Source organism: Takifugu rubripes, chromosome 4 (assembly GCF_901000725.2).
Source record: "Takifugu rubripes chromosome 4, fTakRub1.2, whole genome shotgun sequence".
NCBI lineage: Eukaryota > Metazoa > Chordata > Actinopteri > Tetraodontiformes > Tetraodontidae > Takifugu > Takifugu rubripes.
The window spans coordinates 4,874,306-4,899,586 of NC_042288.1; the positions used below are offsets into that span (position 1 = coordinate 4,874,306).

Here is a 25,281-nt window from a genome sequence, read left to right on the forward strand (position 1 = left end):
TGTGATGAACTCGCAGCTCATGCAGGGGTGGACCCTACCTTCACCCATTGTGCATCCTCTCTGTGACCCCTGGAAGGGAAAAGGGAGAACTGTAGAATAAATCTAATATAACAACCAGAAAACCAAAGCGGTGCCTGTAAACTGTCAGCTTCGTGTGGGATTTTGTTAGAGGCCGTCGAAGATGACCTCAGCAGAGGAACACATTAACTCTTAGCTGTCTACTATAAAATGATCCTTTACTGTGTGAAATGATAGGTCTGCTCAAAATAACTCATTTAAAGGGATTATGTGGAAGATCCATATTCTGAGGAAAATTACCTAATGTCTAAAATAATCTTCTCTTTAACACAATGGGACAGCCAAAGTTGTTCCAAATATGTCATCAAACGTCCTTTACAGCTTTCTGTACATGTTGCTCCTGTTTGGTGTGGTGGTAATCTCATAATCTTCCAGCTCTAGTATGAAACTGTCCCTTTGTTTTTGGAGATGTTTATGCATAAAGCTGTGTAGAGATGCGACAGACTCATTCAGGTCATTCATCACAGAAACATCTCCAGCCTGGTCCATCACAGTGACATGAACTGCAATCTCTTCTGGAATAAGTGTCCCATCTGCACAGGTCTGTACTCAATTTTCACTGTTTGTTGACAGTGCATCTTATTTTATCTTCTCACAGAAAGGATTCAGTCCCCTGCACGTGGCAGCAAAGTATGGCAAGATGGAGGTGGCCAGTCTCCTCCTGCACAAGAGAGCTGCACCTGATGCAGCTGGAAAGGTGAGAACAAAGTCCTGTGTGTCTCTGCTGCCTTTGCTAAGATCATCTTCTCTTAGCTGTAAAATGCTTCAAATGCTGTAATTTAAGTGTGATCTTGGGCTGAATTTTACAAATCCTTCCCAGAAATCTAATGTTGTGGGTTAGAAAGGCATGAGATTAGACTCATACAGTATGTTAATTATACAGGAAAATATAATGGTCTGTTTTTGATGAGCTTGTTTCACTGTTGACTGCTGTCTACATTAGCTCCATAGTATGACCTCACTGTTGCCTGCCTGTGTGTGTGTGTCTGTGTGTGTGTGTGTGCATGCGGTGGCTGCTGTAGAGCGGGTTAACCCCCCTGCATGTAGCTGCTCACTACGACAATCAGAGGGTGGCACTGCTACTGCTGGATCAGGGAGCGTCCCCCCATTCTGCTGCCAAGGTACCCACCCAAACACACCTTAGCCAGCATTCTGCACTAAACTCACCCAGCTTATATGTTCAGCACTGTCACTCTAATCTTCTGTATGTGATCTACAGTGACATGTATGAAAATGTACCCTGCAAGAGTCCTGCTCTGTCCTTTCTGCCCTGATGGTCTAATTGAATATAAACATTGTTTTCCTATAATCAATCAATTCCTGTTTACCTGATATACTGCATAGTTCTTACATCAAACCATCAGATGGGGAATATCTGGCTCAAGCAGAAATAAGCCACTAGTGTCATGTTGACTTGAGGTTCAACTTGAGGTTAGGATGCTCTCTTGGTAGTCAGAATATACAGTAGTTTTAGGCTGGACAGTCACTTAAGAGACTTGCTGCACTCTGTGGACCAGGACTGGGCTACTTTTAGAGGAAGGCTAATCATCCTTAGTAATCTATATCTGAAGCTCTTCTGAGCTATATTCTTCATTCTTAAACCTCTTATTTCTCTGGATGGTGCCAGAATGGTTACACGCCATTGCACATTGCTGCCAAAAAGAACCAAATGGATATTGGGACCACACTGCTGGAGTACGGAGCTGACATCAATGCAGTAACACGACAGGGCATCAGCCCCATACATCTGGCAGCACAAGACGGAAGTGTGGACCTGGTGTCACTGCTGTTGGCCAAGAATGCTAATGTCAATGTCTGCAATAAGGTACATGCTCACATGGCTTGCTGTTGCAGCTTATTTCCTGGATCACATGACCTGTTACTATGTGCTCTCACCATAACAAAGCTTGTCTTGTTTCTATATCATACATAGAGTGGACTTACACCCCTCCATTTAGCAGCTCAGGAGGACAAAATCAATGTTGCAGAAGTCCTTCTCAACCACGGGGCTGATGTCAACCCCCAGACAAAGGTGACGTCCCAGATACAAACACACATGTACAGACTGTAGCATACTGCTGCTGCCACCACTGCTATGCTGTGGCGGCTGCTGCTGCTCAGCTGCTACTGCTCTGCTAATGATGCTGATGATGCTGCTGTTCTGCTCACATGCACACAGCTGATCAGCAAGTGCTTTCTATCAACACGGCACTCGTTGCCTTTACAGTCATGTAACACAGCAGCATCATTTCTTCCTTTATAGTCGGTTAGAAATAGAATCTTCCAAAATGAATCCTACAATCAGCACAATGTAGATGCTAGTAAATATTCTTGTATATATTCACCCCCCCCCCCCCCATGCCTTTTCTCTGTTTACCTTCCTCTACTCAGATGGGTTATACACCGATACATGTGGCCTGTCACTATGGCAATGCAAAAATGGCAAACTTCCTGATTCAAAACCATGCAAGAATCAATGGCAAAACCAAGGTAGGACGGCAAACACTGTGTGCTGTCCCACATGTGTTGGTCCCTTTCTTTACTTTGATGAGTTGCGTGTCTCCAGAATGGCTACACTCCTCTACATCAGGCAGCTCAGCAGGGCCACACCCATATTGTCAACCTGCTGCTCCAACACAGTGCCTCAGCCAACGAGCTCACTGTGGTCAGTGCACCCATGCCAAAACTAAACATTAATCACCTGATGTTTTCTGTTACTGATGCCTTCTTTTTGTTGTGTTACTGGTCAGAATGGGAACACTGCCCTGTCCATCGCATGTCGCCTTGGTTACATCTCTGTGGTGGACACACTGAGAGTTGTGACAGATGAAAGCCTGGCTGCTATGGTGAGACACTGGCTCTCTTTTGATGTTTCATATCTGTCACAATATTGATAGATTACAAACTAATAAATAAGGCTTAGTGTAGAAGGTTAAATACAAGAAGTCTTCCACAGTAGAGACTGAATGTGCCATAGAGATCACAGCAGCCTTCTATTTGGGTACACTGACAATATTAACAATATTTCTGCCAGAGCAAGATGTAAAAGGATCTGTCGGCTGCAATAATACAGCAGAAGTCTGTAGGAGGTCTGAAGGAGGTTTGTGTGTAGAACCTGTAAATAAGGCAGCAGCTATGTCAGTAAGTCTAAATGTGTCACATGTGTGACGTTAACCTGATTAAGAGGGCGAAAGAGAGAGAAGCCTTAAATTGGAGCTTAAGGTTTCTCCTTAAATAACTCAGCTCACTAACGGAGATGTGATCCACACGTGTCCGTACTGGTGGCGCGGGGGGGGGGGGGGGGGGGCTGAAAGTGGGGACAAAAGGGTGGCAGGATGCTGTGAGAGTGAGTGGGAGATGGACAGGAAGGTCAGTGAGGATCCTGCACCATCAGCAGTTCAGTGAATTAGTCACAAATGAATAACTTAAGAGGAAGGTCATTCCTCCTCACTGGTGAGAGGCCTCTAGTAAACGCTGCAGTCTGAGGGGACACCAGCCTTAAACCAACCAATATGATTCCCTCTGTCACTGCCACATAGTCCTTCTGTTTTAAATGTAGCTGGAAGCACACTGTGCCCAGAGTGTGAACACTGGCAACGTGTTGAGGCCTGTGGGCGTTTTATTCATAATCATTTGTTTCATTTACAGAGCACATCAGAAAAACACAAAATCAACGTCCCAGAGACCATGAACGAGTACCTGGACATGTCAGATGATGAAGGTAGGGCTAGGGTTAGTCCTAACATCCTCCCAGTGTTGCGTGAAGCAGTGCCAGGTCCATTAAGGTGCATGTTTCAATAAATGTGTGTCTGAATCAAACAGTTGACATCAGTGTGCCAGAAACCCTCCATGAGGAGTCTTTATCAGATGCCACCACTTTCCTGTGTTTTTCCTTTAACACCTTAAAAATCTCAGCCGTCTGCTGTGAAGCTATGATAATAACTCTTCTCACCAGCAGAACCTGAAAAACCATTAAACACACACACTGTGTGAAGTTTGTGTTTTATATCCTGCAGTACTTTTAAACACTTTAAACAGGGTTTTTCCCCAGATCAAGAAATCCATTAATAAATGATTATTTTGTCAAAGTCAGGCTTGACTGCTGAAATCTGACAGTGCTGTCATTTTCACATTTCAACCACATTTGCTCTCTTGAGATGAAGCCTCAGACATTCTCCTTCTACAACACAGTCTGTCGGCACCCAACTCCTAAACTTCTTCTAAACTTCCTAAGGAACTCTAACTTTGACACCTGGCATCGTATGTTTGCAGGAAGTCAAACTGCTTTGCCAAGTTTACACCACCAGTCTTTTGTGTCCAACCATCCACATGAGTCTCTATTTTGTTTTGGAACCGCAGAGGCAACAGGCTTGCAAAATTGATGAGCTTGTTCATGTGTTGTTGCTCAGGGGACAGTCAGGTGGTGTTTCTGTGTCAAATGATACAGCAAGCCATGCACGCACGCACGCACGCACGCACACACACACACACACACACACACACACACACACACACAAATCCTCTGATTAAACGTCCTCTCTGGTTTTTACTGTGTGTATTTGTATTGGGACATTTTGCTGGTGGCTGTGTTAGACTTGTTTCAGTTAATCGTTGGGTGTTTAAATGAGTTAGAGGAGAAAAAGAGTTTACATATATATTTTGCACGAGGCTGAGCTTGCAGGATGGGACCAGTCCTGGACCACTGGTTTGTTGGATCTACAGTACGTGTCCAGCACTCACACATGTATCTCATGCTAAGCTCTGCTATCTTAAGGGAAGAAGGCTCCTTGCTGATCTCTGCTGCACCGCTAGAATATCTCCATAATCCCTGAGGAGACACTTTTCTGTCGACTCTTGTTCTGAGCTCACTGGCTTGTGCAAGTTTAATTGTGTGAGAATGCAAAGAGCAGGCCACTATACTGCTCAACACTTGAGAAAACTGTGTCTCATTATTTTAATATATAATTATAATAGCAGGAAGGAAAGGTGGGACAGAAAAGAGGCTTAATTTGTTTCTTCCCCAGTTAAACCAGTGACAATCTGCTGTTCACGCTTTTCATTCTGGTGCCTGCTGTTGACTCTTTGTCTGCCGAAGCTCGCTGTTAGATGCCACCGAGCAAGAGGCGCACCAGGACTTTCTCTCTTTAAATCCAATCAGTTGAGCTCCTTTTTGAGCTGCTTGGAGGAGCATTAACCCCGATGTGACTGCCCATATCAGATAACCTGAAGAGGGGAACTACTCAGTTATTTAATGTTTGGAGTAGGCCTAGACCCTTGTGCCTAGGTGTCACAAAGCATGTTTTAATCATGTTTTTAGCGGGATAAATTCCGCATCGCGCACCGGACGACCAAACGCGCAAGTCAGAGTTAACTGCGTGTGAAGAGAGAGGGACTTTTTCCATCGGCAGAAGCTCTCAATGGTCCACTTCTCTATCGCTCTCTATCGTATTCTGTGGAACTTTTAGTGAAAGAGGTGCTTCTCTGGTTAATATGGCTGCTTTACAAAAGGGTAAGTTAGAATAAAATTTCACAGCATTCACTGACTTCAGATCGTTTTTTAAAAGACAGCTTTTACATTTTCGATTCTGGTTATATGATGTAAACCAGGTGTGAGTGTGTGTGTGTGTGTGTACAGTTTGTGGTGTTATTTGTGAGTCTATGGCACGGAAATACGCCAAAAGGGGTAAAGTTGAACAGCTAACAGAAAATTCGTTGGTGCATTGGTTTTATTTCCACCATATTAAGACATTTCTGCACAAAGCTGTCCTAAAAGCTGTCCTCTTTTGTTTGTATGACTACAAAGTTTGACTAAATGATGCACGATGCACCAATACTTATTTACATCGTATAACTAGAGAGAATCGAGTTCCTGATTAGCTAGTTTACGTAAACTAACAGTCCTACCTGGATGTTTTTCTTCCTAGAGGACGATATGTAAAATCATACAGTAGCCACAGACTGCTTAACGTAACCCTACTACGAAAATCTACTGGACGCATTTTACTGTACACGTTTGCAGCTATGTCTTTTTATTTTGAAAACACCGGAAGCGCTGTGTGTTTAAAGCCATGTGACTTGATGGGTGTGATTGGAGTGCGGCAGTACTGGAGGCAGGAGGGGGTCTGCGGTGGAAGAGCACTGTGGTTCAGGCAGGACAGTCTGACATGCGGGAACAGGGGAAGCACAGCATCCGTTCTGCGGGCTACATTGACCGGCATGTCATTGTTCACCGGTCCGCTGATCGAGGTGCGCTGCGGTTTTAGACTATCGGCTGATTCTCTGCTGGCTTGGGGGCTGCTACTGCAGCATCCTTTACTGCGCTTTTGGGTGCTGTAAAAGAAGCTGCGTTTGCCGTCGTTGCATGTCTTTTCTCTCAGCAGTGTTGATTGATCCACTGCAACAGCAGCGCTGTTATTTGTGAGTGTTTTTGCGGTCGAATTAGATGTTGCAACGACAAAAGTTGCAGGGAGCTTCGGCACCGAGGCGGTATGAAAGAGTGGTCCAAGGCCTCGTCTACCATAATAATATAATGTACTGTCGCATCATATGTACTGATTTGCAGTGCTTTTTGAAGTTATGGAAAATAATTATTTTTATTTGACTCCACACATCTCCAGGAGATGATGCTATGACGGGGGACACTGACAAATACCTGCGACCGCAGGACCTCAAAGAGCTGGGGGATGACTCCCTGCCCCAGGAGGGGTACATGGGGTTCAGCATCGGTGCTCGCTCCGCCAGGTGAGAACGAAGAATGCACTGACAGGATTGTGCTGCAATGCTGTCATCTCTTGCTCCACAGTACTTAATTACCGTATGCTCAGTTCTAAGTGGAGGTAGTTACTTCATGTGTTTTAGACTTGTTATTGATCCTCGCTATTTATATGTCTGGTCTGCATCCATTTATTAAACCATATGGACCTTGTATAGTATTTATCAGGTGGCCTATCGTCCAGCTGCTACTGTGACTGAATAGTGGAACAGACCAGAGAGAGCTGATGGAACGATGCCATGCAATGATTCACCCCACATAATGACTCAGCATTCTGTGTGGCCTTGTTCAAAGTTTTGCAAAGATCTCACATGGTCCATGACACCAGTGATAAAGTCTTTAATGTCACTTCGGAGCAGCTGCAGCTCCAGCATGGATTTGCATGGTGAGCACAGTGTGTCGGTAGATCAGGAGTGTGTGGTCATCTCACAGGCAGATAGCAGACATGCTGTGATGGTTGGATGGATTCAAAGAGCAACTGTAACCATGACAGGAAGCTGCTTATATCAGCTGACCCCAACCAGAAGGGAAAGAGTAAACGAAGTGAAAGACTTCCATCTGGGGGTGTAATGAGCTGACATTGGAACATCATTAATGTGAATGTGATCAATAATTGTGGTGAAGAGGGAAGAATAAGACAGGTTCAATAGCTGCCTCCACTCTCACCAGTATACACGCGAGCTTTAGACTGGGCCACACAGGATACAATCAACCACATCATGCTGGAATGTCCTCAAAATTCTTTGCTATTCACTCTGTTTTTTTCTTGCTTTTCTGCACCCTTTCCATCATTCTAGCCCTAGAATCAGGTAAGAAGAGTAGCAGAGTCCACCTTTACCTGTGATTGATGTCCCCTCAGTTGTGACCCCCTGTTTATCCCAATAACTAACCACAAGTCATCCATGGTCTGTTGCTACCGTCCTGCAAGTGTTGGTTGCAGATATGCTGCTGTGATGTGTTTTGCTCTTGTTCATTTATCATGAGATACTTTAGTCACCTTATTTTCTCATCTAAAATACATGCAAGAGATGCACTAGAATCTGTGTAGCCTCCTGTGCACCTGGTGCAGGTGTGAGGAAGGCAGCCACACTATGACCTTTAGATTTTGTTGGGGACACTTGTTTGGTGTCAGCTGCGTGGAAATGTCGATCGAATTATTGTCTTTGTTTGTCTGTGTGTGTGTGTGTGTGTGTGTGTGTGTGTGTGTGTGTGTGTATAGACACATGACAGTGAGTGTAACTTCCAGGGATCATACATGTTCCTCTGTTTATTATGATCCCTTATATGATCATTTACATTCACCCCATATTGACTTACAGAGATGGAAATCAGCTAATTGCATCAGCACACGCACACACAGGACAGGAACACACAATGACAGACATGACAGGAACACGCATCGACCATGTCCGCATAGGAGCAGGAGGAGTCTGATTGATCAAGAGTAAAATGGTTCAGAGAAGATCTTTGGTCGAGCTATGAAACCATCTCCCACCATGCAGGTGGAGTCTGGGACAGCAGAAAAAAATGTTGTTAGTGTCAGATGGATGTGAAACTGTGAAGGATGAAGGGGTCCTGGCTGAGCAGAGGCTACTTCAGGCCATAGCCAGTTGCTTGGTAACTTTGATTGTGGGGTTGGTGAGCTGCACTACAAAAGGCCTCCCTCTGTCCTGAATAGTGTGGCCGTTCAGAAATGCTGAACTCTGCAGTTTCTGCCCCAGCATCACAGCCCATTGACTCCTCCTCAGGACTGACACGGCCTGGTCTCACTTTCTAAAGATGCAGTCATTTTATTGAAATGCTCTGTGCTTGCACACACTATCTCGAGTATGCCAGGCTGAAACGCAGACAAACAACTTCACATCAGGCTGCAGCGTGTCAGATCAAAAAGTCTTTATATTCTTCATTCTGCCTCAGCTGCTATACTTGTGCTATTTGTATTCACGCCATCATGAGTTTGACGCGAGCTTTACATTTGAGATGTGGAAAAAGGGACGTGTCGTAATTCCTCAGACTCTTTTGAAGGAGTGGGTTCTCTTCTGCCACCACTCCAGTCATATCTCTTACCTGTGTCTTATTGGAAACACACTGACCTCTCATTTCCATCTCTGGATCTCTGAAGACCTTCCTGAATGTCAGATTTTCTATTTTTTGCTTCCTTTTGGACTCTCAGTCCAGTGAAACCAGTTCCCTGGAGGTTGCATTTAGTAATGGACTGCTTTGTGTTTTATGTTGTGCCTTCTTCTGCCCGTCACTTGTTGTTGCCTACGGCGCTGGGTTGCCTGGTAACATTTAGCCTCCGCTCCTTCAGTTCGGATAGGTCCAACACACTAAACCGGAGCTCCTTTGCTCGAGACAGTATGATGATTGAAGAGATTCTGGCCCCCACAAAAGACACGGTAAGATGACTTTCTCCTCATCCTCAGCTTTGTCTGTTTCTTTGTCCCACATTTGCCAAATCCTTTTCCTCACAGCCTCGGATCTACTCGCCTCTATATTTGGTCTAAAAACAAATTTACTCTGTAGAAGGTTCGATTTAAAAAAAAAAAAAAAAAAAGATGAAGTGAAATTAAAGCAGGCTGATGCCATTCCTGCTTTATCCAAAGTGCTGAGAGCTCGAAGGGCCTGGATGAAGAGTTTTTTTGGTTTTAGAGGTCTGGGAAATGGCTCCTCTGCCTTTCTGTGGGAAAAACCTCCATCGAGAGGTCAGGAGTAACTGTATATGTTCACTTTATTAGTGTTATTAATAAGTTCATGACCAAAAAGATTTGTTACACTGTCAGGGCTTCCCTGCAAAATATATACATATTGAAGTGGTTTTGAATTGGCTTTTTTTCTGTCTTAAGCTTCAGAGTGTCTGTAAAGATATTTCCTACTTGGTTGACCCCCTCAACAAGGTAGAATAGTATGACGTTCTTAGACATTTACCTTATTTCTCACCTATATTATTTGATTTTTATTTCTGTGGTGTAAGTCTTGAACCGTTACTGCTTCTGATCAGTTTGTGTCCATATTACTTCATCTCATAGAAGTTCATCATAGTTCATCATCATGATTGTTGTTCATTGACATCTGATGCCACAGCAAAGATACAGAAGCACATGTGTCAGTTTATGGCCTAATTGTATAAACTCATATTTTAATTAAACAAAGTAAAGCTACAAATGTGCTGATGCCAGTGCTGTAAACCATGCATGAATGGAAGTCTTAGAGCAGACAGGAGGGTCGTATCTGCCTCTTCTGGTCATCCATCTTTATCATTTGGCTCACTAATTTAAATTCATCTACTGCTGTTTGATGTTGCAGTTCTATCCTTCTTTGTCTTTCTTTATCTTCCTCTTTTTTCACCCTCCTGTACTCGTGTATCTTTTCTATAATGGATCACTTTCTTCAGCACCTGGCTGTGACCAGAGACTACAACTCTGAGTGCATGCGGCGCTATAGCTGGACTCCAGACACCGTGGACCACAGCCACAACACCATGTCCAGCCCCATTCACTCCGGGTAAGAACCACTCCGTCTGTACTGTCTGCTTCGGTCAACCCTGCAAGAGTACAGGAAAGCTCTTGAGCAGTATCTCTGGTTGTTCTCATAAAAACGTTATTGTTCAGCCGAGGCTGCAGCAGAGATGCAGCTGTGCAGCAGTAGGGACGCAGCCAGGGTGCAGCATGGCTGCACAGGGCTGCACTGCTCTACACAGCCCGCCCTCCACAGTGCATGTCCTAAATCCACACACATGATCACCTCCACATGTTCCTTTGACTACTGTGTTTTACTTGGTCAGCTCAGTAAGGTTTGTTCCAATAGATCATAAATATGATGCTAATGTACCGGTAAATTGATGCATTTTTTACCTAAATGTGTTAAAATATGGTTCTATTTGGTGTAGTTAAAGTCCCTTTTTATCATTATAGTTCTGAAATGAATTATTAGCATTATTATCATTTTGACCATCACCATTTATATTGTGTCATTTCTCTTCCATTTTATGTCTTCCACCTGTAGCTTAGAATCTTATTTCACACCAAGTCATGAATAACAAACATACTAAAACCAGGTTCTGGGGGTTTGCCTCCTGCATTGTCTCCGTGTGTGTGTGTGTATTTTTTGCAGCTTCTCCTCCCCGCTCCCCCAGTATGACTCCAGGTGATGATCAAGTCTGCCACCTTTCACCCATGATGCCTCAGTGATGTCGCTCCCTGCTTCTCCTCTCCTCTCCTCTCATCTTATCCCTCTCTTTTCCTCAGATCTGCAGTAGTCTTTATGCCTTCTTTATCTCAGTGGAGCTTAGTAGTGTCTCAGTGGAGCTTAGTAGTGTCCAGTCAATGTGTTGGGAAAACTCGCACCCCTACTTTTCTACATCTTTCAACATACATGTCACGTAGAAGCCTGATTCCAACAGCTACTATAGACACAGACTCAGTGTGTTGGAACGTTGTACCTCAGCTAACTGAGACTGCGAACAGAACAAATGGCTACATCAGACTCAATATTCAATTTTTATGTTTGTCTATAACAAGTTTAAAAGGTTTTCTTATTCCTGAGAACATGGAAGATCATACACGTTTACCTTATCTTCATAAAACCTCTGTGTTTACGTTTGATCGGTGATTGCTGCTTCAGTGAGACTGAAACTATGGCAATAGTCGCACCTTCAGCCAGCAAACTTTCTCCAACATCATTAGTCTCCTGCTCAGTTTCTGGTCATGTTTAATGTTCTAAAATGAGCCAAAGTGAAGGTGAGAACTGATACGTTTTAGAACTCATCTGAAAGCATCTGTCTCGCTCTTTATCCTTATTTTCTCTTTTCTTCCTCTCTTTGTTTGGTGATTTGGTGATCACAGCATGGGCCTCGTCCTCCTCATTTGTGTCTGTGTTGTGGTTTCTGTCTGTCTTTGTTGTGCCATTTTCTTCTTTTCTTACACCGTTCTCCAACACCGTGCAGGTTCTTGGTCAGCTTCATGGTGGATGCCCGTGGCGGTTCCATGAGAGGAAGCCGTCACACCGGCATGCGTATCATCATACCTCCCAGGAAGTGCACTGCACCCACTCGCATCACCTGTCGCTTGGCCAAAAGACATAAATTAGCTTACCCCCCACCCATGGTGGAGGGAGAAGGCCTGGTCAGTCGCCTGATAGAGGTCGGACCTGCTGGGGCTCAGTTCCTTGGGTAAGAAGACTCTGAGGCCTTTTTGTACTTAATACTTCCATTTTACTTTCCACCCAGATCCATTTTACTGGGAACATTTTGTGTTTTAGTCCCGTTATTGTGGAGATCCCTCATTTTGGTTCAATGCGTGGAAAAGAAAGGGAGCTGATAGTGTTGAGGAGTGACAATGGTGACACATGGAGAGAGCACCAGTTTGACATCAGAGTGGAAGACCTCACCGAGCTGCTCGCTGGAATGGATGAAGGTAAAAGAAAGTCCCGTGTCTGATGCATCACAGAATCAAATGGTCAACAGTGACAGTTGGAGATGTCCCTGCCTACACAGAAGCGTAGACTCTTGTTCAGTCTCTTGAGGAACTTGATTGTTCTCATTTTTTGAGAGAGCAACACAGAGAGTGAGCGAATGTTACAGTTGAGCTTTGCTCTAAATATTTCCCTCTTAGAGCTGGACAGTCCTGTTGAGTTGGAGAAGAAGCGCATTTGCCGCATTGTCACGACAGATTTTCCTCAGTATTTCGCTGTGGTGTCACGGATAAAGCAGGATTCCAACCACATGGGCCCTGATGGAGGCATGCTGTCCAGCAGCACCGTGCCCATGGTCCAGGCTTCATTCCCACAGGGGGCACTCACCAAGAAAATCCGTGTTGGCTTGCAGGTACCCCCAGGCTCCTCTAACCAGAACAATGTTCAGTAGCTTCTTGATTTGGTGTGGATGCTGACAGATTATCTTATCATAGCTGAGCTGTTTTTGGCTCAGTATTGATTAATCCTCACATGTTTTAATGGTTTTGCTAAAAGTTTGGGGAAAAGTAGAACATTTGTCAGAGTTATATCAGCAAATACAGATTGAGTGTGTTACTCTGTGATCTTGTGTTTGTGTTCAGGCTCAGCCTGTGCCAGATGAGCTGGTAAGAGCCATCCTTGGGAACAGAGCCACCTTTAGCCCCATCGTCACGGTGGAGCCCAGGAGGAGGAAGTTCCACAAACCCATCACTATGACAATTCCAGTGCCTCCTCGATCGGCCGAAGGTCATCCTAGCGGCCAACGGGGCGACTGTGCACCGTGTCTGCGTCTGCTCTGCAGCATCACAGGTGAGAACGTGACTCTGGCACAGCAACACAGCTTCTGCAGACCCACCATTCATTTACAGTCTAGCTTTATAATCCAGCAAGTCCTTTTGCCATTTGTGCCACTGGAAATCCATGGACATTCTGTGGCCATTTAAGGAAACGGATAATAGAGAGCTGTTAAAGCTATAATTACAGAAGCTAATCACAGCATGAGAACAGGCTGAAGGTTAAAAAGCCAGAGCTGATCTGTTTCCCTGTCTCATGCAGGAGGGACATCTCCTGCTCAGTGGGAGGACATCACGGGCACCACGCCGCTGTCGTTTGTAACTGAATGTGTCTCCTTCACCACAAACGTGTCGGCCAGGTGAGACATTCACATCCTGCGTGCAGGTGACCCTCTTCAACCAAAAAGGCAGCTCATTATGAACCGTGTGCATCCGTATAGTAGGTGTTTCCATGCAATATTAGCACAATAACATTGGAATCACAGGTAGAGGTGGAAGGATGTCAGTGTAGATGGCTAAGGTAAAGCACGAGGATGAAACCAAGCATTATGCTGCAGATCCACACATTGATGATGTAAAACAGGATGTACAATAAAAGCTTTAAGTCTCTTGTCATTTAAGCTTGATGATCAAGTTTATTGTCCAAATTAAACCCTTTTCAATTCTGACCACCTGACCAATAGTGTTGGTGACCACCTGACCAATAGTTAGGGGAGCCCTCTTTCTAAATTCTCTTATTAGCTTACTACACAACTGTTTTATGTTCACCTCAGAAATAACATCTTGTTTGATCTGTAAACAGTGAAGTCATATAGAAATGTGACTAGAGTTTTGCAGTTGTCCTCGCTGACTCAGTATTCCCTTTTCCCTCCTCCCGTCTCTCTTCTGCTCTCGCTGTCACTCCAAAGGTTTTGGCTTGCAGACTGTCACCAGATTCCTGAGACGGTGAGTCTGGCGTCTCAGTTATACCGGGAGCTGATCTGCGTGCCATATCTGGCCAAGTTTGTGGTGTTTGCCAAGATGAACGACGTCGTTGAGGCTCGGCTTCGCTGTTTCTGCATGACGGACGACAAGGTGGATAAAACTCTTGAACAACAAGAGAACTTTGAGGAGGTGGCTCGGAGCAAAGATATTGAGGTGGGAGTGTCTGATCCTGGGTGCAACATGCATGCAGCAAGCATTTAATACAGCTGTTATATTGTGCTTATCACTCACTTATTTCTCCTGCACCGGAACTCTGTAGGTCCTTGAGGGTAAACCTATTCACGTGGATTGTTACGGCAACCTGTCGCCTCTCACCAAAAGCGGGCAGCAGCTGGTTTTTAACTTCTACTCCTTCAAAGAAAATAGGCTTCCTTTTAATGTGAAGGTATGAAGTACAGTTCTGCTTCTTTTTTATCTACTTATTTACTATCCAACAATAGTCAGTTTGGCAGTTGCAATTCTCACAATTTTCTGAGCTTTAGCTTATGTGAAAATAGACAAAAGCATGCTGATACGAGTTTTTGCAGAAGCTAACCGGTGAATGTTCTCAGTCATCTAGAGCAAAGAGAATCTTAGAGAGTTCCGAGGGTCGAACTCTCTTAAGCTAAGATGTGCAGAACCTTCTGGCCCAATATCAGTCATTAAGTAGAAGACATTTCTCCAGCAGCAACTATCCAGATATTTACTGTTATTATCCAAACATCTTCTTCTGGATATTTTTCATGTGGCTCTGAACTCAGAACATTGTCTTTATTTGTCCTCTACTGTTTTCAGATTAGAGATATGGGTCAGGAGCCCTGCGGCCGCATCTCCTTCCTTAGAGAACCAAAAACCACCAAGGGCGTTCCGCCAACTGCCGTCTGCAATTTGAATATCACACTGCCAACCCACAAGAAGGTAATGTGTCCGTGTTTGAATATTCTCTGTTTTTGAGTGGGACCATATCATCCACATGGAAATGAAGCAGAATATTGTCCAGACATCAGAGGCCCTGAATTTCATTTTGTCAGCAGTGACTGCCTGCTGCCCGTGTCTTTTATTTAGTGTGCCAGTTCGAGGAGTCTGCAGCCAGACATGACACATGCTTGTTCCATGTGCCTGGCTCATTGTGTGTGTACAATTGTACCGATTTTTGACACTGAGACAATTTTCCTTTTTCTTTCCTTATTTTACTGTTGATTTTTACAGCTGTTTTTGCTGCTTCATTTACATCACGTAAATTTTGTTTCCACTCGCTGCTCACTGTAACTTTGCTGCCCTGTCTGTTGTGCCACCTCTCTCCTCTGCTGCAATGCATCTTGGAATATCACAGGATATGGAGTCTGATCCTGATGATGAGGTAAAACAGAGTCTTCATCAACTCATGCAATAGCTTCCTCTTTTTTTCTTAGCCTGACTGCAGGTGCTAAGAAATCTGTGTGTGAAAGATGCTTATGACCGCATGTTTTTACTGCCGTTGTGTAGTGCATGATGTGCCGTCAATGTCAGTCAGGGTCTCCTGTCCTCTGCTCAGCAGCTTGTTCTCCATCTCTTATTCATCTCAGCCATGAATGCACCAGACTGGTGTTTTAAACTCTTATCATTTGTCTGCTTAGTTTTTTCTAGTTCTGTTTTTGTCATTGAGTTGATTTCAAGTATCTGCACATGCTAAAACAGTTTTACTCAATAGTAACAATTTTCACAAGAACACTAACCTTAAAGGTAGCAGTAACTCACCCACCAGACTTAATGTTGATAGTATTGCTGAAAATGAAAAACTTACTTTGTTTCAAAAGTTTGCTTCCAAAAACCCTGAACAAGATGTGAAGTCTAATTATGGAGTGGGTTAAAGTTGAAAAAACAACTTATTTTTTGCAATCTGATCGTAAATCAAGTCCAGAATGACTGTAAAGTTTATCATGAAATTCAATTAAGTCGACGAGAAATATATAGCAGATGTTCTGTCCACACCAGTGAATTAGTGCTGTGTCTCCTTACTTCCCAGACTAGCTGGTGCGGTGCCCTGCAGCTCCTCCGTGTTTCAGCAGTAATGGCATTCATGCACCTTTAGCGTCTGAGCTCACAGGCTACTGCTGTTAATTATGATAAAGAATAGATAAATTCACTATATTTTATGTTTAAGCCTCCATTGTTCTTTTTTGTTTCAGACTGAAAAGCCAGAGCGACGTCATACCTTTGCCTCCTTAGCTTTGCGTAAGCGCTACAGCTATTTGACTGACCCAGCAGCGAGTGAGTTTACCATTTTTACTTACACGATTTTGTCATTTGAAGCAGTTTAGTCTTCCTATTAGACATCATACATTACGTCCCCATACACCCATAACATACAAAGACTTTAATGCAACAAAATATGTTTGAGACCTTTTCTTTACACACATGTCATTTATCACAAGATTGCATGTCTTTTTTCTGTCTGTTATTCTTTGCTTACTTACTTCATGTTGTTTAATATCATCCCTGTTCATTTACATTTGTCAAAACTCCAAACTCTGAGGATTATGTCACAATTTAAGCAAAAAAGCATTAGTTCATGTTGAATAAAACTATTTTGAACTGTTTCCATTCTTGCAGTGGCCATTTAATTATTACTGGCTTTGTGGTTTGTGTAGCTGTAGATATCAGTGTGGTAAAAGGTTGCACTTTACATTCATTTTAATTTATTCTACAGTCAGATGAAGTAAGTTTTCTTCAATATTGCATGTTTTTTGTTCTTCCAAATGATGTACTTTGAGGGTAAGATATGCTCCAGGCTTGTCCAACCAAGGAAAAAATATAAAACTATGAAACACCTCCTCCAGTTGGTTCAAGAAAAAATGAAAACACCACCAGAATCAATAAAGTAAAGCAGTAAAGTGCAACCATACAGTTTATTTTATTTTATGCCATGGCCCAGTACATTTTTGTTCTGTTTTTGCTGTTATTGTTAATGCTATATTCTTGTGGTGGGATCTCAGGCTTTAGAACTGAATGAAATGTAACCAGCATAAAAAAAAGTACAGTAAAAGACGCAATTGCAAGGAGGCTGATTGTGTAAGCACATCAAAGTCAATTAACTTGTTTTTTTCTCCACCTGTCTGTAAAGCATTTTGTTCATCCATGCATTATTCTTTGTCTGCTGTATTTTGCCATGACTCATTGATTTTACATTTGATTTTACATTTTGTCCTGCTACTGTGAGTAATGATGCTTCTGACTGACTAAGATTTTCTCTCTTTTTTTTTTGTTTTGTTTGTAATTCTTTTATTTTAATTTTGTGTTTATTGCTTTTGGTTTAAATTATTGCTGAAGAAACAACTGATCGAAGCTCACCAAGAACACAGCCTTCTAGCTACCCTCACAAACCTGTCTTTTCAACGAGATCTTATCAGGCGTGGACGCCTGTTCCTGTCTCCATCCCTGGCCAAGCCAAGTCTGGATTTGGCTCCCTTTCAAGTTCATCATCCAACACACCGTCTGCCTCTCCATTAAAGTCTGTATGGTCCATCAACTCTGCCTCCCCCATTAAGACCAATGTACCAGGATCTCCAGCCTCTTCTGTTAAATCAATTAGTGACATGGCCTCTCCCATCCGATCTTATAGAACTATCTCCTCACCTATAAAAACTGTAGTTCAGCAGGTCCAGTACCCTGTCCAGATTGCTCCCAGTCCTCTGGCCTCACCAGGTAAAAACGTGCCTGATTTATTATCTACCAAAGGACTGACCACGTTGTCTGCCAGGACTTCACCTATAACTACATCTGGAGGATCAAGTCCTCTCCTTGATCGAGGCATGACCCCACCTGCCTCTCCTAAATCTTCGCTGACAATGTTCAGTTCACCTCTGCCATACAAGACTGCCATGACAGGCTCAAGTGGCACATCGTCCACAATCAAAACTGTCCCTGGTCTCTCCTCCGTACGTTCATTTGCCTTAGATGCCATCAACCCTGCAAGAACCTTTTTTTCCTCGCTGTCTTCACCATTGAAAACCAACACATCCCCGAGTGCTGCAGCTTTGATAAATGGAACTGTGTCACCTTCACAGTACCGTTCTTCATCCCCTACATCTCTCCTCACAAGCAGCCTACAGGAGAGAATACAAGCGACCACCAATGCGGCAACTACAAATGTCAGTGCCGCCTTTGATGAGGTTGAAAAAACATTTAATTCTTGTTCTGCTGGCTATGGTACCTTGAAGTCCATGTCCTCCTCAGCATCATCGTCTTATCAGTCAATTAGGTCATCAGCTTCTAATTCCCTTTATGCTTCTTTTAGATCCCCTCCCAGTGCCACCACTGCTGTTACATCCAGCACAGTGACTGTTCCTGTGTACTCTGTCATTAATGTGATGCCAGAGCCACAGTTCAAAAAGTTACCTGAGGTGTCTAAATCGGCTGCTGCGCTTCTATCCCCCAGGAAGACTGTGGCCCCAGAGGTCAATGCTCAACTACAGTCATCTTTTGCCAGAACTCTCTCTCCTATCAAAGCCCCGCTCTTTTCAGCTGGTCTGAAATCGAGTACCACATCACCCTTGTCCTCTAGCCAAGAGATTCTGAAAGATGTTGCTGATATGAAAGAGGACCTCATACGGATGTCAGCCATTTTACAGACAGACCCAAATTCCACAGCTAATAAAGGATTTCAGTCTGATTCTCCCAAAGAGGCTAAGATAGAAGATGAGGAGCCATACAGGATTGTTGAAAAAGTAAAACACGATTTGGTAAAAGTGAGTGAAATCCTGACGAAAGAAGCTGTGAAGGATGGAAAGTCTTCCATGGCAAGAGATTCTTTGGATGACATTCACTTCTCTAAGATGCAGGTTGAACAACCTCCAAGTAACTGGAGCTACCCACCAAGATATGAGACCGTTGTTCATCAAGCTAAATCAAAAACAATACCAGACCAGGACTTTAATCTGTCCAAAGTGGTTGACTACTTGGTCAACGATGTTGGTAGCAGCTCTTTCTCCAAAATACATGAAGCAAAGCATCAAGTAGATGAAGTCAAGAAAGATGTAGAAGGCAAGGAGAAGCAGAAACGTGTTTTAAAACCCACCATTGCAGTTCAGGAGAATAAACTTAAAATGCCTCCATCTAACATGAGGTCATCGGTTTCAGACAAAGAGCCTAGTAAAGGGACAGATGTACTTTTTGGAGCAGACACTGTGTTAGAATCTCCAGACGATATCTCACATGAACAGGATAAAAGCCCACTTTCAGATAGTGGCTTTGAGACCAGGAGTGAAAGAACACCCTCTGCTCCACAAAGCGCTGAAGGTATGGGCCCCAAGGCCCTTTTTCAGGATATCCCTGTGCCCCCAGTAATTACTGAAACAAGGACTGAGGTTGTACATGTCATCAGGAGCTATGAGCCTACAGAAGACAACAAAAAAGCAGCCATGGATAGTCCACAATCCGTGAGATATACCAATTCTGATTCTAGAGGGTGTCAGAATCAAGCTACACCAACTCCTGAACAGAGTAAATGCTTCTCGGTAAAGGTCAGCCCTGATGAAGACTCGAAGGGAACTGGAATGAGGGTAAAAGAAGAGACTCACATAACCACCACCACCAGAATGGTCTATCATAACCCGCCTGGCAAAGACATGACTTCAGAAAGGTGTGATGAAACTATGTCTGTTCATGACATAATGAAGGCATTTCAGTCAGGCAAGGACCCCTCCAGAGAACTGGTTGGTCTCTTTGAACACAAATCTGCCAATGAGGAAACGTCACAAAGAGTCTTTGAAGATATTCATTCCAGACCTAAGGTTGAAAGAATAATTGAAGTTCACATTGAAAAAGGCAATAAAACTGAACCAACGGAGGTCATCATCAGAGAGACAAAAAATCATGGAGAAAAAGAAATGTATTATTACCCGAGTAATCGGCTGGAAGAGGAAGACATTGAAGAACCACTCCCAGGGTATCTTGACTCTCCGAGAGTGAACACACCAATGTCACAAGAGGACGACAGTCGACCAAATTCAGCACAACTTGTATCGGATGACTCTTACAAAAAACTAAAGATGCTTAGTCAGCAATCTGTTCAGTACAATGAGGATGAATCATCAGAACTAAGGGGAGAATCTTATAATTTTGCAGAAAAAATGCTACTGTCAGAAAAAATTGACCAGTCACATTCTGACACAGAAGACTATCTGAGTGACAGGTCTCGCTTTCGGTCACCTGACAGAAGCAGTCACAGTGAGGGCAGATCTGTCGGACCAAGGACTGAGTATGTTTTTAGGTCGTCGAGGAACGTATTTGATAAATCTGGCAGAATGGCCAATGTTGATAACAACTTTGACAAACTTACACAGTTACAGTATCCTCCTGAGCCAGGTAATCCAAAACAGTCAGTGTGGATGCATGTGTCAGATGACGGGCAAAATGTCAGAGAGCAGCTTGCATATGAGGACAGAGTTGACAGGACTGTTAAAGAAGCAGAGGAAAAACTGAGTGAAGTATCTCAGTTTTTTCGTGATAAAACAGAGCAGCTGAACGATGAGCTCTCTTCCCCAGAAAAAAAGTCTCGCAGATCAGACTTCAGAGAGTCCAGATCAAGGCCCAGTTCCACACACAGCAGTCCAGAGAGGTCATCATATAGGAATGGGGGCAGTGGAGAAGAATGGAGCAGGGAAAGACTCAGAGATAGATTTACCTCCAGTGAGAGAAAATGTGCCAGTTTACCCAGCAGTCCAGAAAGAAGAGTAATACTGCAGTACACTGATGCAATTTCAAAAAATCATGGAGATAGTAAATCTCAAGAATACACCAGAGACAACCCTAAACCAGTACAAATGTCAACTTCCAAAGTCAGTGCTGTAAGATTAAAGTTTGAGCAAGAAGCTCAAAGACATGAGCCCAAGAATAGCCAGGGTGGCCAAAATTTAAATCCCCCAGTTAGGAAACTCCAGGAAACCAAGCTGCCTGCTTATCAGGTATTTGCTGGTTCAGACATTCCAAAAGCCCCTGACACTCTGATAGGTCACAGGAAATGTTCAGAAAATCAGTCAGTTAATCTCCCCTGCAAATTTCAAGGGAGTGGAAAAGGTCAAGAAGAAAAAGGTTTATTCAAAAACTCTGAAAGCCAACATTATGGCACCTATAAGCCTCAGTCTGCCAAACTGTCTCATTCTGAAATTCACAACTCTATGAAAAATAGCAAAAGTAGTAACTCCCCAAGACAAGAAACCACCAAGAAAATCATATATACAGAATATGTTGTCAGAGAAAGTTCAACTCGGAGTGACAGTCTAAAAAAAAACTCGGAATCACAAATTCCTGTAAGAAAGCCATCTGAATTTTCAGAAAATCAAAAGTCTGCCCCTTTTAAATTAGATGCCTGTGTTGATCCTGTTCAGAGTACAGGGTCTCATATACCTATGTTAACAAGAACCCGATTACACAGTGTTTCTGACTCCAACAATTCCATCCACGATACACCCAAATCAATAGATAACAGTCGTACAAATATAGTGTGCAATGGGGTTGATGGTGACCAAGTAGAGTATCTGGAACAAGGAAATCCCGTAGCCATCACAGAGGGATTCAAAGTTATTAAACCCTTGCCTGTATATGTTAGCATCCAAGTAGGAAAGCAGTATGAAAAAGAGACTGGATCAGGCCAGCTGGGAACCTATAAGAAGATTGTAAGCCATGAGAGTAGAACGGTACATGAGTCAAGGGGTACATTTTATACTATGAAGCAAAAACAGTCTTCATCTCCTCAGGGAAGTCCAGAAGATGACACTCTAGAGCAAGTGACTTTCATGGATTGCTCCGGTAAAAGTCCTGTTACCCCCGAGACCCCCAGTTCAGAAGAACCAAGCTTGACCTCAAGAACTCCAGACTCTGTTATAGGCCCCATGCCTGGCATGCCGTGCACCATCCCAGAGGAGTCTGAGGAGGAAGAACGAAAAAGCAGTATGTATAAGGATGCCTTGAAGGAAAAAATAAAGTCAGCTCTCTCTGAGAATATAATAAAAACTGTGGATGCAGAGAGACAGATGGCAATGGAGAAAGGAGTGGCTTATATAGAGTTTCCACCACCACCTCCACTAGAGTCAGAACAATCACATCTTGAGAAAAGGTGTTCATGTACTTCTTCTGAGGCAGAGACTGAGATGATGGAAGTGAATCTTCAAGAGGAACATGATAGGCACCTCTTAGCTGAGCCCATCATCAGAGTCCAACCTCCATCCCCTCTTCCTCCTGGAGCTGATAATAGTGATTCTTCTGATGATGAGTCTGTCTTTCACCCTATTCCTGTCAAAAAGTACACTTTTAAAATGAAAGAGGAGGGGGAAAAGCACATGAAACACAAAAAAACAGAGAAAAATGGGAATAAGGACCATGGGATAGAAGGTGTTGTCAAAGGAGATGATGCTGACTCTGATCAAAATGGCAATGACCAGTCTATCACTGACTGCTCTATTGCAACCACAGCTGAGTTCTCCCATGACACAGATGCAACTGAAATAGACTCTCTAGATGGGTATGACCTTCAGGATGAGGATGATGGACTGAGTGAGGACCATAAAACATCCAGCCTCTCCAACGATGGAAAAACATCTGACCGCACATTTAGTCAGTCAAAGCTTGAAGTGATTGAGGAGGAGAAATGTGAGGAAATGGGGAATAATGGGAAGACAAAAACCACCACATCTACAGTGAAAAGCAGTGGAGATGAAAGAGATTACACTTTGGAAGGGAGACATCCAGACAGACAGGGCATTGGAGAAAACTGTTTTGGCTACCAGCTTGAAAAGGAGTTGAATTCAACGTTTAAAACTGTTGCCACCAAAGGCCTCGACTTTGACCCCTGGTCTTCTAAAGGTGGAGAGAATGAGGGAGTTTTTGAGTCTAAAACAAAAGAGGAAGACCCTAAGACCTTTGGTTTATCAGTGGAGGACAAATCACAGGCTACAACACCTGACACAACTCCTGCTCGAACACCGACTGATGAGAGTACACCGACTAGCGAGCCTAACCCCTTCCCTTTCCACGAAGGGAAGATGTTTGAGATGACCCGCAGTGGTGCAATTGACATGAGCAAGAGAGACTTTGTTGAAGAGAGGCTTCAGTTTTTTCAGATTGGTGAGCATTCCTCTGACCCTAAAACAGGGGAAAAGGGTAAAGGGGGCAAGAGCCTGGGAATAAATTCTCAGTCAAAACCAGAGGAAAGTTTCACTGTAGACGGGATGCTGAAATTAATAGACACTACAATAGACAACAGCACTACACCAACAACAACAGCAGCAACATGCAGCCCGGCAGAGTCTGGCACTGATACTCATACTGTTACTGAGGCCCCCACTTGTGAAGCAGTAGTTGAGACTGCATCCTCATGCACAATCACAGCCTCTAAAGTTGACCCCAAACTACGCACCCCTATTAAGATGGGCATAGCTGCCTCGATAACTGTGAAAAAAGAAACAGGGGAGCTGTCCTGCTGTAAAGCTGACATGTCTGAAGGTCACTTAGTGCCTGAATACATCAGTATAGAGAGCCATTGTTCAGAAAGCCAGTCGAGCAAGTACACTGACCTTAAGTTAGGAGGAAGAGATTACCCCGCTGAGAACTGCAACAACAACAATAACCTTGAGTCGTCCAGTGTTCAGGCCAACTACATTCAATGTGGAAGTGTGGTGTTTAATTTACAGTCCTCCTCTGAGCCCACCCTTCAGAAAGCTAGCAGGATAGAAACATTATGCTGTGATGTTACAGAGGAGAAATCAGAAGTAAAGCACAGACCTCTATTATCGGAATCAAAAAGTGAAACTGTCAAAGAAGGTGAAGTCAAGCAGCCAAAGTCGAGGCTGCCCGTAAAGGCATCCGGTTGGTCATTTCACACACAGGGGACAGCAGTAGGCAAACAGAAACCCAAACAAGCAGTTACAGTTGAGATCAGGAAAAGAAGAGAACCTGCCATAGCCAAAGTAGAACCTCGGTCTAGAATACCTATCAAAGATATCAAAAAGAGTGGATCTGGGGCAACAGGCAGCTCACTTGTTTCAAATCAGGTTAGCGCGTTGCCAACAAGAGTGCTGGACATAAAATTACCCTTGAGGCAAGCAGTAAAGGAGAGAAATCAGGTTTGCAATGTCACATTTGGGGGAGTGGCTAAACAGCACACACAAGAGAATCCTAGTGAAGTTTGTAAGCACACCATTGAATACTTTAAAGGCATTAGTGGGGAAACGCAAAAGTTGGTGGACCGCCTATCAGACGAGGAGAAAAAAGTACAGACAGAGCAGTCGGAGGAAGACAGCACCTCCCGGAGCACCTCTCTGTCGGACGCCTCCCAGCCTTCCCAGCCCTCCCGCTCATCCAGGTCTGGTAGAGGTTTGAGGGCTGAGGCCGGGGCCGCGTCCGTAAGGACAAAGGTGGCGACGACGGACAGGGCCTCCGGCAGTGAGAGAAGCAGAAGGAGTAGGAGGACTGGTGGGAAGGAGGGCAGTCAGGGACTCACAGGGTCTCGAACGCCTCCCATCGCGGAGATCAAGCCTAGTTTGTAAAACTTTCACACTATGTTTAAAATACATCTATAGATTTATATACTTCACATGTAGTTGCATGACATTATTGTGATTGTTTTAATGGATGGACTGGAATGCTGTGGTGTGTTTACATCTTCTCTTCAGAACAGTAGTTGTCATTTAAATTATTTTGGTCATTGATTTATTCTGTACTGTTTTGTTCCCGTTGCAAGATTCTGTCCCCTCTGCCAACACATTTGGCTGCATTCACACCTGGAAATTTTTGGTTTGTTCCAAATCAGATTTATTCTGAATAAGCTTATGTTTGTGCCGTGGGTATTTTTACCTTTACACCTTGGATTGTAAAGTACACCAACACACACACACACAGGGTCTTTCTTGCCATTGTTATACTTGCACTTTGCAATGTGTAAGTTAAGATTTGTATAGCTAGTGGGGTGTGCAATGACCCAGAATAGGTCACGTTTCTCCTTCACATCTGGGTCGTCTCTCCTTTTTTTTACTGTAAATAAAACTGAACCAATTGTGATTTTGTGATCACGTATGTGTGAACTGGTTGAACATAGAAACACCCCTGTGTTTTGGAACACTTTGTCCAATCCATCAAGGTGTGAATGCAACTGAAACTCTGTGTAGTCCAGTAAAGCATGCCAGTAGTAGGGACTGGTCCACTGGCACAACCAGCCCCTTGATGACTTCATGGTCTTTGTTTATATGT

At 43.7% G+C, this 25,281-nt stretch overlaps 1 protein-coding gene across 30 annotated transcripts in view; it reads left to right on the top strand.

Annotated features, from left to right (window-relative positions):
• The window catches only part of LOC101067381 (ankyrin-3-like), a 79,139-nt gene that overhangs the window by 43,174 nt on the left and 10,684 nt on the right, over positions 1 to 25,281 (top strand). For 13 of the 30 annotated variants that reach the window (XM_029835496.1, XM_029835497.1, XM_029835506.1 and 10 more), the window contains 22 exons: positions 677 to 775; positions 1,101 to 1,199; positions 1,706 to 1,903; positions 2,012 to 2,110; positions 2,470 to 2,568; positions 2,645 to 2,743; positions 2,829 to 2,924; positions 3,727 to 3,799; positions 6,696 to 6,819; positions 9,147 to 9,249; positions 10,245 to 10,354; positions 11,796 to 12,020; positions 12,110 to 12,264; positions 12,463 to 12,674; positions 12,904 to 13,111; positions 13,358 to 13,454; positions 14,004 to 14,232; positions 14,339 to 14,464; positions 14,854 to 14,976; positions 15,392 to 15,418; positions 16,227 to 16,308; positions 17,368 to 24,573. In XM_029835496.1, the coding sequence (XP_029691356.1) occupies positions 677 to 775; positions 1,101 to 1,199; positions 1,706 to 1,903; positions 2,012 to 2,110; positions 2,470 to 2,568; positions 2,645 to 2,743; positions 2,829 to 2,924; positions 3,727 to 3,799; positions 6,696 to 6,819; positions 9,147 to 9,249; positions 10,245 to 10,354; positions 11,796 to 12,020; positions 12,110 to 12,264; positions 12,463 to 12,674; positions 12,904 to 13,111; positions 13,358 to 13,454; positions 14,004 to 14,232; positions 14,339 to 14,464; positions 14,854 to 14,976; positions 15,392 to 15,418; positions 16,227 to 16,308; positions 17,368 to 24,573 (9,889 nt within the window). The other 17 variants (XM_029835521.1, XM_029835522.1, XM_029835511.1 and 14 more) reach the window with 16 other exon arrangements.